The sequence below is a fragment of the Hyla sarda genome, chromosome 4 (genome assembly GCF_029499605.1).
Source record: "Hyla sarda isolate aHylSar1 chromosome 4, aHylSar1.hap1, whole genome shotgun sequence".
NCBI classification, from domain to species: Eukaryota; Metazoa; Chordata; class Amphibia; order Anura; family Hylidae; genus Hyla; species Hyla sarda.
In genome coordinates, this window is record NC_079192.1 from 381,444,677 (window position 1) to 381,465,026 (window position 20,350).

At 42.6% G+C, this 20,350-nt stretch overlaps 1 protein-coding gene across 3 annotated transcripts in view; it reads left to right on the forward strand.

Annotated features, from left to right (window-relative positions):
• Positions 1–20,350, forward strand: part of CAMK2A (calcium/calmodulin dependent protein kinase II alpha) — a 204,783-nt gene that overhangs the window by 125,912 nt on the left and 58,521 nt on the right. For all 3 annotated transcript variants that reach the window (XM_056516943.1, XM_056516945.1, XM_056516944.1), the window contains exons 6-7: positions 3,012–3,084; positions 18,540–18,642. In XM_056516943.1, the coding sequence (XP_056372918.1) occupies positions 3,012–3,084; positions 18,540–18,642 (176 nt within the window). The remainder of the gene's footprint in view (positions 1–3,011; positions 3,085–18,539; positions 18,643–20,350) is intronic.

The window sequence follows — 20,350 nt, forward strand, 5'->3', positions numbered from 1 at the left end:
CTAGCAACGGCTCACCTCTCTGGCTGCTGAAGACAGGCGCGGTACAAGGGAGTAGACAGAAGCAAGGTCGGACGTAGCAGAAGGTCGGGGCAGGCAGCAAGGATCGTAGTCAGGGGCAACGGCAGGAGGTCTGGAACACAGGCTAGGAACACACAAGGAAACGCTTTCACTGGCACGATGGCAACAAGATCCGGCAAGGAAGTGCAAGGGAAGTGAGGTGATATAGGGAAGTGCACAGGTGATCAGACTAATTGGAACCACTGCGCCAATCAGCGGCGCAGTGGCCCTTTAAATCGCAAAGAACCGGCGCGCGCGCGCCCTAAGGAGCGGGGCCGCGCGCGCCGGGACAGGACCGACGGAGAGCGAGTCAGGTACGGGAGCCGGGGTGCGCATCGCGAGCGGGCGCTACCCGCATCGCGAATCGCATCCCGGCTGGAGGCAGTATCGCAGCGCCCCGGGTCAGTGGATCTGACCGGAGCGCTGCAGTGAGGAGAGTGTAGCGAGCGCTCCGGGGAGGAGCGGGGACCCGGAGCGCTCGGCGTAACAAACCAATTACCAAGTTTCCATACTTATGGTCTCAATATACTGTACAATAGTTTCAACATTCAATGGTCGTCCTGAAATCAATAAATAATGTAACTTTATGGACCACTGTAGATCAGTCCTTTGCCTGCAATCTAATTAAAATCTATAATAGACAGTAAGGTGAGGGTTATTCATCTTACCTACCATCTGTGTTTGGTACTACAACTTACCCCAGCTATCTTAAACACTGTCTTTAAGATTGTTGTACTCATTGCCCCTGATTTATCAAACTGTGTGAGAGAAAAAGTGGAGAGATTTTCCCACAGAAACCAATCACAGCTCAGCTTTCACTTTACCAGAGCTTTTTAGCTGAGCTGTGATTGGTTGCTGTGGAAAAATCTCTCCACTTTTTCTCTCACACAGTTTGATAAATATGGGCCATTGTGACATATGTCCATATACAGTTACTCAACATCAATACAATTATAGTTAGTTATGTTGAATTATATCCATAGGCATAAATTGATGCTCCAGGGATCCAATGTAACTCATGTCACAAGTGGCATGTGCCAATATTGGAATATTCTTTTAAAGTCAGGGTCCAACATCTACCTATTTACCCCCCGAATCCATGCCCCTGGTTCAGCCTTTTAACCAGTTATATTGCTCTACAGTAGGGCTTCATAACAGCTGCCTGGAGGCCACATATGCCCATGATGCCATTTTGTGTGGCACCCAACCATCAGGCAAAGTAGTGTGATGGGGAGGGGCCCTGTCTGGAAATGGCATCAGAGGGACTGTGGGGGCTGTATAAGTTCTATTTTAAGCAACTTAAAGTGTACATGCAATTGTAGATGAAAAATGATTATAGTGCAGGACTGTGCACTATAATAATTTTTCTAAATTACTTTACCTTTTAGTTCATCTTGTAAATAGGTGTACAAATGGGAAATTGTCTGTGTTTTCCGCCTCTCATACCTATGCATTGGGAAATGAACTAAACTGAAATGAATTTGGAAAAACGATTATGGTGCACAGTTCTGCACTATCATTATTTTGCAGCTAGAATTGCAGGTACACTTTAAAGAAGTAATCCAGGAAAAAACTATTTTTATATATTTTCCTAGTGCAGACTACAACGTGTATTCCCTTTAATGGCCCTATTTCATTTACCTCCCTAATCCCCCTTCCCAAGCCCTGCACTTGGCATTGCACAGAGCATTAGCGTTTCTTAGATTGCTCATTACAATGGGCACACCTACATTTTCTGATAGATCCACAGGGAACACAATAAATGTCTGATAGAAATGGCAATAAAAAAAATGGACATGAGTAAGATAATAAGGTAATATGTCATAAGTGATAGGGGAACCACCTAAAGGGGGTACTCCAGTGAAAATTTTTTTTTAAATCAACTGGTGCCAGAAAGTTAAACAGATTTGTAAATGACTTCTATTAAAAAATCTTAATCCTTCTAGTACTTATTAGCTGCTGAATACTACAGAGTGAATTATTTTCTTTTTGGAACACAGTGCTCTCTGTTAATCACGAACACAGTGCTCTCTGCTGACATCTCTGTCCATTTTAGGTACTGACCAGAGTAGCATATGTTTTCTATGGGGATTTTCTCCTACTCTGGACAGTTCTTAAAATGGACAGAGATGTCAGCAGAGAGCACTATGCTCGTGATGTCAGCAGAGAGCTTTGTGTTCCAAAAAGAAAATAATTTCCTCTGTAGTATTCAGCAGCCAATAAGTACTGGAAGGATTAAGGATTTTTTAATAGATGTAATTTACAAATCTGTTTAACTTTCTAGCACCAGTTGATTAAAAAAAAAAAAAAATGGAGTATCCCTTTAACATTTTATTGGAACTCTGTAGTGTTACAGTTTATCGATGTAACCCTCAGAACTGAAATGGTGTTCTAATTTTAGAAAATTATTTGTGAGAAAAATAGCATCTTCAAATATGGTCACCAGGATAAATCTCTGGAGAACATTGTCCATCTCAGCAATCTACTGTAAATCCCAAGTAATATTATATTTTTCCATACAGGCATCACAACATCCTATGAGAGGATGCCATAGTCTCTCTAGTTATGATGGCATCCATCAAGGAACTCCTGTAGCCTAGCACCACTGCTACTTTGTTCTAGTGACCATCAGAGGTCACATTGATTGGGTGTCCAAAAGTCAAAATTAGTGGCCTATCATAGAAATGTGCCCCCGATGTGTATGATGAGACCACCCCTGTTATTGCTCATTTGCCTGGACCCCATGGCAGAATGTTTCCCAGGCCCCATCATAGTCCCATTCAGACTAATAGTGTTCTCTTAGGCCCAAGTTTTGCCCCAACCCCAGTACCCCATATAGCTGCTGATGTTTAGTTTTTCTTTGGCAGCAGTGGCACTAAGTTTCACTTATTAAGAAATAAATTAACCTAATTTGCTTTCTTTTGCTATTTTCTTGCACTTTCTTTTATGATTAGTCACTGCATTCAGCAGATCCTAGAGGCAGTACTGCACTGTCACCAGATGGGGGTGGTACACAGAGATCTAAAGGTAAGACGATGCATGTATGCTATACCCTAAATTAAAAAATGACAGTATATGTATATAAACTCAAGTTACTATATTTTCAATATACATGGTATTTCTTATAGCTTGAATGCACATTCAGTATACAATCCCACAGACACCATCAGTCTGTTGCACACATGATTAAGAGAATTAACATGATTATTTTACTGAAACATCACCCGTATTATTGAAGTGTTTAGAAGCACCTCTATGCAGTACAATACCAAATTATACATTGCTCAAAAAAAATAAAGGAAACACTAAGATAACACATCCTAGATCTGAATGAATGAACTAATCGTATGAAATACTTTCGTCTTTACATAGTTGAATGTGCTGACAACAAAATCACACAAAAATGATCAATGGAAATCAAATTTATCAACCCATGGAGGTCTGGATATGGAGTCACACTAGAAATTAAAGTGGGAAACCACACTACAGGCTGATCCAACTTTGATGTAATGTCCTTAAAAAAAGTAAAAATGAGGCTCAGTAGTGTGCTTGGCCTCCACGTGCCCGTATGACCTCCCTACAATGCCTGGGCATGTTCCTGATGAGGTGGTGTCCTGAGGGATGTCTTCCCAGATCTGGACTAAAGCATCCGCCAACTCCTAGACAGTCTGTGGTGCAACATGGTGTTGGTGGATGGAGCAAGACATGATGTCCCAGATGTGCTCAATCGGATTCAGGTCTGGGGAATGGGCGGTCCAGTCCATAGCATCAATGCCTTTCTCTTGCAGGAACTGCTGACACACTCCAGCCACATGAGGTCTAGCATTGTCTTGCATTAGGAGGAACCCAGGGTCAACTGCACCAGCATATGGTCTCACAAGGGGTCTGAGGATCTCATCTCGGTACCTAATGGCAGTCAGGCTACCTCAGGCAAGCATATGGAGGGCTGTGCGTTCCCCCAAAGAAATGCCATCCCACACCATTACTGACCCACCACCATACTGGTCATGCTGGAGAATGTTGCAGGCAGCAAAACATTTTCCACGGCGTCTCCATACTCTTTCACGTCTGTCACATGTGCTCAGTGTGAAGAGCACAGGGCGCCAGTGGCGAATTTGCCAATCTTGGGGTTCTCTGGCAGATGCCAAACGTCCTGCACTGTGTTGGGCTTTAAGCACAACCCCCACCTGTGGACGTCGGGCCCTCATACCACCCTCATGGAGTCTGTTTCTGACTGTTTAAGTGAACACATGCACTTTTGTGGCCTGCTGGAGGTCATTTTGCAGGGCTCTGGCAGTGCTCCTCCTGCTCCTCCTTGCACAAAGGCGGAGGTAGCGGTCCTGCTGCTGGGTTGTTGCCCTCCCACGGCCTCCTCCATGTCTCCTGATGTACTAGTCTGTCTCCTGGTAGCGCCTCCATGCACTGGATACTACGCAGACACAGCAAACCTTCTTGCCACAGTTCGCACTGATGTGCCATCCTGGATGAGCTGCACTACCTCTGTCTCATGCTACCACTAGAGTGAAAGCACCGCCAGCATTCAAAAGTGACCAAAACATCAGCCAGGAAGCATAGGAACTGAGAAGTGGTCTGTGGTCACCAACTGCAGAACCACTCTTTTATTGGGGGTGTCTTGCTGATTGCCTATAATATCCACCTGTTGTCTGTTCCTTTTGCACAAATGCTTGGGTTGGCATGTGAAATTGATTGTCAATCAGTGTTGCTTCCTGAGTGGACAGTGTGATTTCACAGAAGTGTCATTGACTTGGAGTTACATTGTGTTGTTTAAGTGTTCCCTTTATTTTTTTGAGCAGTGTTTGTTATATTCTGTAGCAGTGCCAGGATGAGCATTAGGGACCAGGTGAGGGTGACTCAATTTTATACTGTGTATAGCTCTTCTCCTTCATCCAATTTATATATATATATATATATATATATATATTTATTTATTTATTTATTTTTTTTTTTTTGGCCACAATTTGGGGGCTTTAGAAGTAATTATTTATTTCCCATGTATTGCCCATAAATAATGTTACAATGTTTTTATGTTAATGTTGTAACTTGGCGTACTATTAGATTAAATACCCAATCCACTTCATCAAGCTGGTTTATTTTTTTATAGAGTTTATAAGGATAAGGCAATAATTATTGTTTCTTGCTTTATTAATTATATTGGGGCTTTTTTTCTGTAGATGTTCATAGCAAAATATAGCACAGTCAAGAGCAATACACTCATTTGGCCAATGGCTACATTTAAATACTTGGATTGGCCAAGTGTGTATGTAAAGAAGAGAGGGGAGGAAGACAATTTCTACATCACAACATGGAACCTCTATGCACATGTCCTAGAGACAAATCAAAAGTTTTGATTGGTTGGGGTCTTATTGCTTAGACCTCCATTAATCGTTAGGAAGAGTCAGGAGAAGCATGTGGCTAAGCATATCACTCCCTGGCTCTCTGCCTTTTTCCCTTTGCTGCAGGAGAAGGTGCCCATTGTATGTCTATGAAGACCATACCCTGCAGTAAGATGGAGATTGCTGCGAGCAAGTGAGTGGAGCGCCTAGCCACATGTTTTTCCCTGCTAATTCTAATGACCGGAGGGGGTTTCAGCATGTCTCTAGGACATGTCAAAAGTTTTTAAAAGTGACAGGGGCACCTTAACTAAACAGCAACCATTACTGAGAGAACAGCTGTAGAGTCAGAACCATAAAGTTAGCACTGAGGGTGCGAGGAGAGCCGATTAAAGCAGTATCGTGTTCTCCCTGCACACTGTCCTTTCAGCAGATTTTGTAGGGGAAACAATCTGAAATTATAAAAAAAAGCTTGGATGAAGTGGAATACTCCAGGTAAGTCAACGTATTCCCTATCCACAGGGATAAGTGTCTGATCTTGGGGGGGGATTGGAGGGGCGCATCTTGAAGCCTTGGGCACCAAAAGACCTTCCCCTGTCTCTCCTGAGAACAAAATAATCAGGCAAACTGAAATCAAACTGCCCAATCCTTCTCTCCTTCTATATCTTCTATCTGAGGAGGGATTAATTAATAGTGTCCTTTCTACACATCGGGTATCTGGGCAGCTACATACATTGCATAAAACTACATAATATATAATATCCATAGACAGGTAAAGAAACAGAGCAGGATCCCTGGGTTTACATGGTGCCCCTTTAAAGGGGTACTCTGGCGCTTAGACATTTTATCCCCTATGCTTTGGATAGGGGATAAGATGCCTGATCGGGAGGGTCCCGCCGCTGGGGACCGCCGTGATCTTGCACGCCGCACCCCGTTTAAAATCAGTCCCCGGAGCGTGTTCCCTCCGGGTCTGATTAGTGTTGATCACGGGGCTGTCACACCCCCTCCCATGGGCTTGCATTGAGGGGGACGGAGCTTAACGTCACACGGGTCGGAGCCTTGACGTCACAACGCTCCGGCCCTGTGATCGACAGTAATCAGACCCGGAGCGAACACGCTCCGGGGACTGATTATAAACGGGGTAAGGCGTGCAAGATCACGGGGGTCTCCAGCGGCGGGACCCCCGCGATCAGGCATCTTATCCCCTATCCAAAGGATAGGGGATAAGATGTCTAAGCACCGGAATACCCCTTTAAGTAAATGAGCCCTTTCTCACTCCTACATCAATAAATAGTGATTCCTTGTCCACCTTTTCCAATTTCTTGGAAGACAGAAAACCAGTAAGACTGTGTTTTTCCACATATGGCAAGAGGTAGTTAAGTTCAGGTTCATTCTGTCAATGGGGTGGGGTAAGAAGGATAACCGGAGATGTCACCCTCCCTTTCCACTGCCTGGAGTAGCAGTCCTTAAGCACACAGAGGTGTAGTATATGTAGCTCAACCTTTAGATGTTTCTAAGAACAATAAGAGTCATAAACAAGTGCCAGGGCCCCCCAACCTTGTGCCTGACCGACCGTCATTCATTACTCAACAATGCAAAGTCCTAAAGGTCATATGGAAAAGTCCTGAACTACAAGGCAGGAACAAAAATGTTCCCTTTTGTGACCTTATGTTCCATTATTGGAACATAACATAAAGCATCCCTGGGATATGTACACTGTATTTCTGCTTTTATTAGCACAAGTCTGAAGTGCTGTGTTTCAAGTAGAACAAGAAAATAACACCTTTCTAGTTACAAAAGGAACGGCTTTCACACTCAGTATTTTGCCGATCCTGGAAGCATTCAGTATTAATTGCTGTAATGCTTCCCCGCGGGTGTATTCAGCTCATTGTCTCTGAGTGCTGCTGACCCTAGCATTATCCATTGCAGTACCCAGCAGAATGGCCAGTGCAGGACTGTAAACTGTAAGTAACATAAAAAGTGGTACTTCTGTCCTGCCGCCTGCTATTATAGTTTAGTATATCTGTAACTGAAACTTTATTGATGGAATACATTGCCATGTGTAAGTAACATTATATAAAAGAAGTAAAGGCTTGAAGGGATTGTTAAGAAAATGTAATAAACAATTAACCTCACAACAAGAAATGTGTTAAAATACAAAAAATATCTCACCTGTGATAGGGAATGTAGACAAAAAGTAAAAGATTATTTTCTTCTAATCTGTTTCTATTTTTCTGATTTCAATTTAAATTAAGTACATTATTAAGGGGAATGCCATTCTGCCTGAGCTATGATTAACAGCATTTATAGATATGCTTTACAGCAGGACCCATGCACATTGGCAACAATAAACAGGACCTGTCCCATTCAGATCAATAGGAAACTACTGAGCAATCTCTGTTTCTCTTTTTAGAGGTTAGTCTACAGGGAGGCTGTGCTCTGCTGTGAATGGTGGTGGATCCAACGTTATCTCTTTACTGGTGTCACCTTTTACAGTACGCTTTGTGTGCTATAAGATGAAAGACATTACCAGGAAATGATCTCAACAGAACAGGAAGTCTCAGCTTTATTTTAGACCTAGTGGCCAGAATGGGAACTGCAAGATTTTAGGATTATAATAAAATATAGATAAATAGAAAATTGGAAAACACATTATCTAGAATTTTTAAAAATATAGTGAACATAAAAACCTGATTTAAAAATAGGTAATTTTTAAATGACACATTCCCTTTAAATCCTTCAGCGCTGTAGTGCCGATGCTGCAGTGCTTAGACCCTGTTGGGCTTTGTTTGCTTTGTGGCATCGATGACATCACAGGTCTAAACAGTGATTGCCCGCATATTTAGCAGAAGACTGCTGAGGCCAGTGATTGGCTGCAGTGGTCACATGAATGCACGTGATGTCATCAATGCACGAGGAACATTAAAATCTAGATAATTTGATGGATGACATCTGTATTGCCATTCATAGCCCTATGTTACTGAATGTAGCACTTTATATTCATAAAGAAAGGTATATATATATATATATATATATATATAAACACACACATATATATATATATATATATATATATATATATAAATATATATATATATATATATATATATATATATATATATATATATATATATATATAGACTGCACATCCCCTGGTCAAATTATCATTACTAGAATAAAACTAAATGAAAATCCAGTATGTTCAGTACAATATAATCTACATCCATGAAGCACCGTGGTCGGAACAAAACCCAGGGCCCCAGTGCAATGAAGCAGCTCTGCTAAGCGTGGAGCCTTAGGGCATGTCAGTCTCTTCTAATGCTTCTTTTCCACTCACTGAGTTCAAGAACACTAATAAAAAATTTTTTATTTGGTTTAAGTATGGAGGAAATCTTGAATGGCTGTTTCTTTTTTGTGTTGTGTCCTTTAAGTCGGTGACATTTCTACAAGCGATAAAATCAAAATTCCCTTAGGTAAACCTAATTTCCTATTTAAGAACACAGTTATCTGGCATTGTGTAGTCATCGCACTGTCTCTCGGGATCGCAGGCTCTTTGATTTATATTTAAATGCATTTTCGCTGTGACCCTTGGGTTTTCAGCATATTGAAGCTTCTTGCAGTCTCTCCAGCAATCTGATGGTCTCTCTTGTTACTGACTTCAAAGCTAAAAGGTTCACCCCCAAACCTGGCTACAGAGGTGAAGGGTCAACAGTGCATCACATTCTAATAGTTTTCATTTTATTGATGGACACAAATGGGGATGATCAAATTGAATCTGACATGATTCTATCATGCGATTCGCTTCATTAGACTCCATTTAGTGCAGTCAAGGCTCCAGGGCATCCAAAATGGCGGATCCACATGTGAAGACATGGGGCAAGGAATCCTGGGAAGGCGGGAACAAGGGTAGGCGGGATTACCCTGAATCACATGAAGCATACAGCCTATCAGCAGCCAGTCACCCCTGTGATGTCACAGCCCTATATAATCGGCAGCCATATTGCGGCCAGTCACTTCAGCCTTTCACTGCAAAGAGATAGATGGGGACAGACAGCGCTGTCTGTTGCACAGAAAAGCTTTTTTCCAGCAGTGATTCACCTCCTAGTCAAGTCAGAGTTCTGTTGCACAGAGAGAGGGACAGAGAGCAATGGGTTGCACAGTGTCTTTCACAGAACAGCAGTGATTCAGCTCAAGCACAAATCCTACCTAGAAGCACTGATAGGGAAGATACTGAAATTGACAGAGAAAGTGTGATTTTGGGTGTAGTAAGCATACTGTAGCGCATTTTTCTCCCCTCATAAGTGCATACCACATACGTACATCTAAGTGGTGTACTATTTTGTACCTGTTAAAATCTCCAGGGCCTAGATACTGTGAAAGGCCAGGAAAAAAGTACTCACCGGCTGGTGTTGTGCACAAATACTTTTTTAAGCATACTGTAGCCATTTTTCTCCCCTCATAAGTGCATGCCACATACGTACATCTAAGTGGTGTTCTATTTTGTACCTGTTAAACTCTCAATTGCCTAGATACTGTGAAAGGCCATCAAAAGTACTCACCGGTTGGTGTTGTACACAAATACTGTTTTAAGCATAGTGTAGCGCATTTTTCTCCCCTCATAAGCGCATACCAAATATGTGCATCTAAGTGGTGTACTATTTTGTACCTGTGAAACTCTCATGGGCCGAGATACTGTGAAAGGCCAGGTTAAAGTACTCTCCGGCTGGTGTTGTACACAAATACCTTTTTAAGCATGCTGTAGCGCATTTTTCTCCCCTCATAAGTGCATGCCACATTCGTACACCTAAGTGGTGTACTCTTTTGTACCTGTGAAGCTCTCAATTGCCTAGATACTGTGAAAGGCAAGGCAAAATTACTCACCAGCTGGTGTTGTACACAAATACTTTTGGCACACGTGTTAAATCTGGTTGTCAAGCAGTTCCTGAAGTGTTTCCCCCATATGCAAGACATCCTAAAAATGGGAAGGAAACTTTGCATGCTCTTCAGCCACTCATACACCACAGAGCACATCTTCCTTGACCTGCAGCATCAGAACGACATTCCCCAACATAGTCTGATTTGCAACATTTTCATGCGTTGGAATTCCACCCTCCATATGTTGGACCGACTATGCGAACAAGCACCCTAGACCTCAGTGTCAAAAGATCTCAGGTAAATCTCATGTCCCAATAAACTGACAGGACTTATTATTGTTATACATAGTGCAACAGTTACTATAACATATTCAACCCATTCGGGTTGTTCACAAAAAGATCATGGCAAGATACAAAGTCATCTCCACTAGAAGCCCATGGTACACTGTAGTGATCGGTTGCTGATACAATCACCATTGACAAATGTGGCATGGGAGATGAGGTAGATATCCTAAGGTTCTCTATTAGACTCTGCAGTGGCAGAGTGTGCCGGTCCGGTGTCTGGGCAGGCACGCTCAATATGCACGCCGGTGTCTCTGTGCGTCTCTAACTTCAATGTCAACCAATCGCAGCTCATACATGACTAGTGTTGCTCGCGAATATTCGCAAAGCGAATTTTATTCGCGAATATCGCATATTCACGAATTTGCGAATATTCGCGAATATAGCACTATATATTCGTAATTACGAATATTCGTTTTTTTTTTTTTTTTTTTCACAGTACACATCACAGTGATCATCCCTCTCTGCTTCCAGCTTGTGTGGTGTAAAGAAGGCTCTAATACTACTGTGTGAGACTGGCGTGCGAATTTTCGCATATGCGAAAATTAGCATATGCTAATTTTCGTACATGAGAATATTTGTCTATGCGAATTTTCGCATACGCGAATGTTCGCATATGCGAAAATAAAAAGAGGATATTACGAATATGCGAATATTCGCGAATATATGACGAATATTCGTCCATATATTCGCGAATATTCGCAAATTCGAATATGGCCTATGCTGCTCAACACTATACATGACACCTGCCGTTTGCTCAGGCACTTTGAGGAAGCCACATTATAGTCAGTCGCCAGGATTATGGGATGAACGACATCATTCCACTGCTTCCTTTACTACAACATGTGTTGGAAACGATGGTTTGTCAGGGCACTGGAGATGTGTCACCTACATCTCAGGGCAATTCGAACCCTATGGGGACGGAACTGCAGGAGGAGGAGGGGGAGGGGCACAGTGGAGCACAGTTTAGGTTTCGTTAGATGGGTGTTTTTTTTTAAGTCATCTGGCAGGAGAGGAGGAGCAGGAACAGCCAGAGGAGCTAGAGGGTTATGAGGAAGGCGAGAAAAAGGACCCAGACACACCGTGGCAGTATGCAGTGGAGATGGAGGCAAGGAGTCCCTCTGAGTCACTTGCACAAATGGCACAGTGCATGCTCAGTTGCTTGCGTAGTGACCGCCAAACTGTCACCATTCGGCAGCGGGATGACTTCTGGCTCTCCACTTTAGTGGACCCTCGCTACTGGCACAAAATGGGGGCCTTTTTCACACCCACTGAGAGGGAGGACAAACTGACCTACTACAGAGACATCCTATGTAGTCAGTTGGCCAATGCCTCTCTGTGCCATTGTCCATCCTCTCGCAGGTCTGACTTGGGGGGCCCTCTGCGCTCACCTTCCACTGCCATGGCTGCTGGGGTGGGATGGCAGGAGCAGTTCCAGCTCCATCAGCAGCAGCTTGAGTCTACAGTCACTGATGAGTAGCTTTCTTCACCCGCATAGTGAAGCAATTAATCAGCAGCAGGTAGACCTGGAGCAGGAACTGAACAAGCAGGTTATGGCATACCTTGACATGACCATGCCAACACACCTTGAAGATCAGCTGGACTTTTGGGCAGCCAAACTTGATTTGTGGCCACAACTAGCAGAGTTTCCTGGAAAAGCTGTCCTGCCTGGCCAGTAGTGTGCCAGCGGGTGATAAGTGCGGCGGGGGCCATAGTAATCCCAAGGAGAACTCATCTGTCCACGAAATATATGGAGAGACTGACCATTGTGAAGATGAATCAGGCATGGATCAACCAGGATTTCCACCCACCAATGCCTGATGCATCAGAGTAGTAACTTGACCATGGTACCACACCAACACTTCACAAATATGGATAGTGCAAAACATATTTAAGGTGCTGCTCCCCAGTTACAGACATTCCTCGGCATCAGACCACAAGTAAGTATCGAGGAAATGCATTAGCTAAAAGGTAACTTTTCTTAGGATAAAATATATGTACTTGATTTTTTTTTTAAATCAAACAAAAGGAAAGGTGTGCAAAAAACCCCATGTGCCACCTACACCACTAAGTATCGATTTGATTCAACGACCTCTTAAAGGTGGAAGGGAACAACCTATGGTCCATTGTAACTGGTGGGGGTAAAAACTCCCCTGTAAGGCCCTACTCTTGCATTATTAATTCCCTTCTTTGCAAGTGTTACATGCCCTAAAAAGGACAGCCCCACAATGGAACCTCTCCCTATTTCCACCTACTAACACTGCCATTTGCCAGGGTTTTTAGGTGGAAATAGAGAGAGTTTTCTGTGTGTGGCTGCCTTTTTAGGGTGAGTAACATATGCCAAGAAGGGAATTAATAGGGGGAGAGTAGGTCCTTACAGGTGACGTTTTTACCCCAACTGCTACAATGAACAATACGTTGTTCCCTTCCACCTTTTTGAGGAAAGTGTTACTTGCCCTAAAAAGGGTGGCCCCACACAGGAAACTCTCCCTATTTCCACTTAAAAACCCTGTGAAATGGCAGTTCTTGTTGGTGGAAATAGGGAGATCCTTTGTGGAGTCGCCCTTTTTAGGGCGAGTAACACTTGCCAAGAAGGGAATTAATTATGCGAGTGTAGGGCCTTACAGGGGAAGTGTTTACGCCCACCGGTTACAATGAACCATATGTTGTTCCCTTCAACCTTTTAGAGGTCTATGCATCACATCAATACTTGGTGGTGAAGGTGGCACATGGTGTTTTTTTCACACCTTTCCTTTGGTTTGATAAAAAAAAAAAAATTGGGGCCATATATTTGATCCTAAGCATATTATTAAAGTAAAGTTTTACGTAATTCATATCCTCAATACTTACTTGTGCACACTAACACTTTTACAAAAGAGACTGTTTTCTTCTGCCTACCTTGCCTCACCTACTATTCTGATCCGTGCCACCCGCCTGATTCCACACATCTGATGCCAAGTTCTCCTTTTTTCACCCTACTACCTCACTGGGTACTGGTTTTGCCACCCTCCGCACCACTCTGTCCCCGGGTCACTTTCAGGACTCCTGATGCTGCTGCTGCCACCTCCAGGCTGTCTCATTTTGCCACTATATGTTCTCCTGATGTTACCGCCACCTCCACGCTGTGTCATTCAGCCACTATATGTTCTCCTCATTCTGGCGCCACCTCCACGCTGTGTCATTTAGCCACTATATAGTCTTCTCATGCTGCTGCCACCTCCACGCTGTGTCATTCAGCCACTATATGTTCTCCTTATTCTGCCGCCACCTGCACGCTGTGCCATTCAGCCACTATGTGGTCTCCTCATGCTGCCGCCAACTCCAGGCTGTGTCAGTTAGCCACTATATGTTCTCCTCATGCTGCCGCCACCTCCATGCTGTGTCATTCAGCCACTATGTGGTCTCCCCATGCTGCTGCCAACTCCAGGCCATTGTCATTCAGCCACTATATGTTCTCCTCATGCGGCTGCCACCTCCACGCTGTGTCATTCCACCATTATATGGTCTCCTCATACTGCCGCCACCTCCACGCTATGTCATTCAGGCACTATATGGTCTCTCCATGCTGCCGCCACCTCCACGCTTTGTCATTCAACCACTATATGGTCTCATGCTGCTGGGACATTACCTAAAACATTTTATGGTAGCACTAGCTACCAAAAATCTTCAATTATAATTTCAAAATGTATCTTTTAATCTTTGGAATTGTGAGGCCCTATGGTCTTCTCATGCTGCTACATCCTCCAGGCTGTGTCATTGTACCATCATATGGTCTTCTTATGCTGTTGGCACCTTAGATTAAACTTGAAAATTTTTCATGTATCTAAAATCTTCAATTAAAATTTTACAAAACATCTTTAAACTTTTCTATTGTGAGGCCCGATGGTCCCGTCTGGCTGCTGCCACCTCTAGGCTCTGTCATTTTGCCGCCATGAGACTGCTTGTTAGATTGGGTTTTGTGGTCATACAGTATTAGTTCAAAGTAAACGCCGGGACATTAAACTTGGGAATCTAATATAAATCTTAAATTTTAATTTAAAAAAAAATCTATGTAATCTTTTCAAAACTGAGGCCCTTTGGTCGTCGACGTCATATTACCTGTGGAATTATAACAAGAATCCAATGAAACAGCTTGGAGCGATAACAATGAACCATAACTGATTGTTACACTCTGCGCTCTGGCCGCGCGCAGTGTCCCTGTGTCCCCATCTGCTGGCGGGGCTGGGATTCTCATAACGGGACGCGCCCGCATGCGAGTCCCAGTCCATCACTCACTACGCTCCGCTGCCGCCTCCTCCTCTGTGTCTCAGCTCTGGCGCGCACGTCCCTGTCTCCTTGGGCGTGCGTGCGCCGTAGCTCTCAAATTTAAAGGGCCAGTGCGCCCATAATTAGTGCACTTGACACTACATTATAAAGTCCCTGCACCTTCCACACTTCCCTGCCAGATCTATAGTGGGCCTAGCCTGAGATTAAGCGTTCCATGTTGCCTCTTTGCCTTACCTGTGTATTCAGACCTTCGCGCTGTTATTTGACCTTTACCGGCTATCTTGACCGTCTGCTGTGTTTGACTACGCTACTGCCTTATCCTGCGGTACCTCGCCTTGCCCAGCTACCTGTGTGGTCGAGCCATGTCGGGGGAAACAACCTGGGTGTTGCCTGCCGCAACAAGCCCATCCTGCCTTGCGACGGGCTCTGGTGAAGACCAGAGGCTCCTTAGACTCGGCTCCCCGGTACGGTCCGAGTCATCAGCCACACAGGTTAGAGGATCCACATCCAGCTCCGTAACACTGATTAAATGAAACATTGGCACTGGAACAGGTGGTATCTCGCCTGGCGGAGGACCAAAATGGGTACTCAAAAAACTTAAATAAATTCAAATAAAAATAACTAAAAATGACATAAAAAATCTCTTTATTCTCTTCAGTTTTGACACCATATGGTCTCCCTGCTGACACATCCAGACACTCTGCGGCAGTGATTCTAATAGCGATGCCTGTAATCTGCATTTCATACTGAATTACAGTATTTTTTCACTAACACAGCATACTCCCTATGCGTGTTAGGACAAGGCAAAGTGTTCTACACCCCTAACTTCTGCCACCTCCACGCTGTGTCATACAGCCACTATGTGTTCTCTCCATGCTGCCTCAAACTTCAGGCTGTGTCATTCTGCCACTACATGTTGCCGCCAACTCCAGACTGTGTCATTCAGCCACTATGTGGTCTCCTCATGCTGCCACCACCTCTACGCTGTGTCATTCAGCGATTATATGGTCTCCTCATGCTTCCCCCACCTCCAGGCTGTGTCATTCAGCCACTATATGGTCTCCTCATACTCATGCCACCTCCAGGCTCTGTTATTATGACACTCTGCGACAGTGACTCTATTAGCGATGACTCTGATCTGCATGTCATACTGAATAACAGTATTATTTCACTAATCCAGCACACCCTATGCGTGTTACAGCAAGGCAAAATGTTCTACACCCATATTGAGGCTATATGGTCTCCTCATGCTTTCGCCACCTCCACGCTGTGTCATACAATCACTATATGTTTTCCTCATGCTGCCTCAAACTCCAGGCTGTGTCATTCAGCCACTATATGCTGCCGCCAACTTCACGCTGTGTCATTCAGCCACTATGTGGTCTCCTCATGCTGCCACCACCTCTACGCTGTGTCATTCAGCCACTATATGATCTCCTCATGCTTCCCCCACCTCCAGTCTGTGTCATTCAGCCACTGTATGGTCTCCTTATACTGATGCCACCTCCAGGCTCTGTCATTATGCCCTTCTGCGACAGTGACTCTAATAGCGACGCCTCTGATCTGCATGTCATACTGAATAACAGTATTATTTCTCTAACCCAGCACACACCCTATGCGTGTTACAGCAAGGCAAAGTGTTCTATTTAGGCTCTATGTAGGACAGAAATAGCTGCTTTTAATTGTGATTCACTGCAATAAATTTGGACCGGAGCTATTTTTTTTCAGTAGGGGAATTGGCCGAATCAAATTTTTCTAAAATTCGCTCATCTCTAGACACAAACATAGAGATAAAGTTGTTTATTAAGTTTGTGTTGAAAAAAAATCTTATTGTCAATGCAAGGGGAGGATGAAGAATGTGGTATGGCTTGAATGTTGACAATGAAGCATAGGTTACCTTAGAGTTTCGGATATGGATGTCCATTTCAGAATTGGCATTGAGGTAACAGCAGTGAGGGATGTTTGGTAGTATTCAAAACTAGCTATTTACTATGCCCTAATACTAGATAGATAGATAGATAGATATGAAATAGATAGATAGATATGAGATAGATAGATAGATAGATATGAGATAGATAGATATGAGATAGATAGATAGATAGATAGATAGATAGATAGATATGAGATGTATAGATAGATATGAGATAGATCATATAGGTTGGATCATTCATTTCAAAAAAAATATTCCTGGGTAGTTTTAGGATATTCATGGACAGTAAAGAGTGATGTATACCAGTAGTCTAATGGATGTAGATTAATAGATAGATATATAGATAGAAAATACCTTCCAATTGTCCTGTTCATTAAGGGATTGTATGGTGCTGGGGCTTCAAAGACAGGGTAGGTCTTGTATAACTTTTCATAAAGATGTGATTTTATAAGTTATTTTATCTGGATTAAATTCATGTTTACTTCTTTGTATCTTGCTGCTCTTATTTTGTATCGTGTTGTTCTTATTTTGTATCTTATTGCTCTTATTTTGCATCTTGTTGCTCTTGTCATGTATTTAGCTTTTTTCACTTTAAGTAAACTGTATCTATTCACTTACAGTAGCTATTGTGTGTGGATCTATTTATTTGTGCATCATAGAATCCACCATTAAACAAAATGGCAACTAGGTGATCTTTTAAGTGTAGATAGATTGATAGCCAGGAACAGCAAGATAGAGACTGATAAATGGCAATCCAAGGCACTTTTTAGGGCTTTCCTAGACCATGCTTGGTAATTGATAAAAAGTAGATGGGCAAATAGAGATAAATAGATGGACAGGTAAATATACAATAAATAACTTAAAAAGCACCTGTAGCCAACCCAAACACATTTCATTTTATATTTGTTACATAGCTTAGGGTTCCCTGATCACACACCTTTTTGCAGTTTTTGATATGCCCCTCCTGTTCCCAAGAAATGTGAGTTTATATTCCCTTCCATGTAAAATTTTTTGTAAACCAGTTAAAACATCTATGTTGATGGTCATACAAATAATTCATCTCTTGCTGTGAACCCAAGTGTCCCCTGGGCTTTCTTTATCGCCAAAGAGTTTTGGGCTTTTTTAAATAAACACTCCCCAAGCCCTCCCTTTTGCTCTTCAGTGATAGCTCTAGAGGTCTCTTTGATGGACGCTAGAGCCATAAGAGGGGAGGGATCAGGTAATGTTTACTGCAGAGAGTCGAGGACTCAGGGGCCCATAAGATCATAATGACAGAAGGAATAAAACTTTATATTTCTTCTCTTAGCTATATTTTGAATGGTTTACATTTACATCACTTAACCAGGGCTGTCAGCAGTTTGGATGGGTTGAATGCTGTACTGGGCTTTTCTTCGGCAGGCCAGGCAATGAATGAAGAAGTGGTTGAATACTGCTGCTCCATTGAGACAAGACTGGAGCTTTAGGAGTACCATTCTTGAGATTTTGAGGGTCTCTTTGTTCAGACCCCTTGAAATCAGATACGTATCCCCGATTCAGTGGATATGGCGCAACTCTTCATGATGGTAATGATGGTCTGAGTTTCCACAGAGTCTTGGAAACTGTTCTTATAAGCACATATTGCATTAGGTCAAACACATCATCACTTAAGACCAAAGTCCAGGTGCTGTTTAATGTATTATGGACAATCTAGAACAACTCTATTTCTTTTCACTCCCATAGCCAGAAAACCTTCTACTGGCTTCTAAGCTAAAAGGTGCAGCTGTAAAATTGGCCGATTTTGGGCTGGCTATTGAGGTGGAAGGTGAACAGCAAGCATGGTTTGGTAAGTACTTTAAAAGAACTTTAAAGGTACATTCTGAAAGGCATCAAAGCATAGATGCTTTCCACATATTTTTTATTATTGTTTATAATTTAAGGGTTAACGGGTGAAATCAGTTAATGATTGATGAGATGCCAACCTCTGCAACCCCCGCCGATCATGAGAATAAAGAGGGTGGCTTTGCATGGAATTTGGAAACAATGAAAGCAATGCAAAAGCTCCACCAGTGCTGCGAGCCTTCAGTCCTTGAGATCAGTAGGTGTTCCAGTTGTTAGACTCCCACAAGTCCCACAATTTGACTCTAAAAACCTCTTTAATGTATAAACAGTGTACAGTATCCCTAGTGGTGGCTGAATGCAGCTAAAATTAGATTAATTGAAGGGGCTGTCCAGGGAAACTTTTTTTTTTATTGAAAGTGGTTAGCCTGGGGTAAAAATAAAAAATATGATCGCACCTGGCCGGCTTCCCTGTTCTCACTTACGGTGCCTAGTTCCACTTCATAGCACTTCATAGTTGTGATGTTGACACAAAAAAGCGCCTGCTTAGCCAATCAGTGGCCACCACAGGTAACCACTGAGGACACTGATTGGCTGAGCAGGCACTTGCTTGTGTTGAGACAGAGACCAGAAAGCACCATGCAGTGGGATTGGGCACTGTTGGAGAAGTGGCCAGAGATTGGGCCAGGGATTTTTTATATTTTTACCTTAGCCTTGTGACGTTTAATTCTTTAAAAAGATTCCCCTGGAAAACTCCTTTAACTCAAAGCTGAAAATGTACTATTTATATTAGCAGAGAATATTGGAAATATTTTAATAGAAAAAAAAATACTGTTGGCAGGGGCATTAAATAAAATAATGCATTTTTTCATAATAATTGTTGTGTCTCTGCCATTAAAATTATTTTATACAATTAATTAAAATCCCTTGAGATTATTATTAGCAGATTTTAGAAGGTTTTGAAATTTCGGTTCATTAATTATATTTTTACATGTATTAAATTTGCCAATCTGAAAGGTCAGAACAAACGATTTTATAAGGGACATTGAACATACTGGTCATGGATTTTCCTCCGCCAATGGAGCGTTTATAAAATAATTTCCATCATAACAATTAGTTATGTCATTTATGGGACAAATTGAAATTATTATTTAGATAAAAACGATACGGCCGAGGCCGGCCTTAGAAATACAGCTGAACCTTCTCAGCTCTCTGATCAGTAATCAGATCAGACAGGAAATGCTAACAAGGAAGGCGAAGGGAATTTACAATGAGGAATATTATGGCATATTTACACATTTCTGAATCTTTAATAATAATTATAGTTTGCATACTGAATTGGGCAAAATAATTTAACCTGTCGGGTGGTTTTGCATGATTTCGACCACTGACAGCACTTGTCTGATTTAATTGCTTAAAGAAGTGTCCCAGAATTAGAAAATCAGGGTTGATTCCTATGAATAACACTCAGGTTGTATTTGGTATTGCAACTTAGCACCATTTACTTCAATAGAGCAGAGCTACAGTACCAGACACAACCCAAGAATTTTTTTTAGAATTCTAGATAATTCCATTAAGTAAACCTCCTCTTACTTTAAAGGTAACCTGTCACTAAGATGATGCCACCCTAACCAGAGACAGCATGACTGAGTGACAGGTGTCATGATCACAATAACCAAGTTGAAGAGTGGGCAGGGGAATAGGCTTAGCAGACA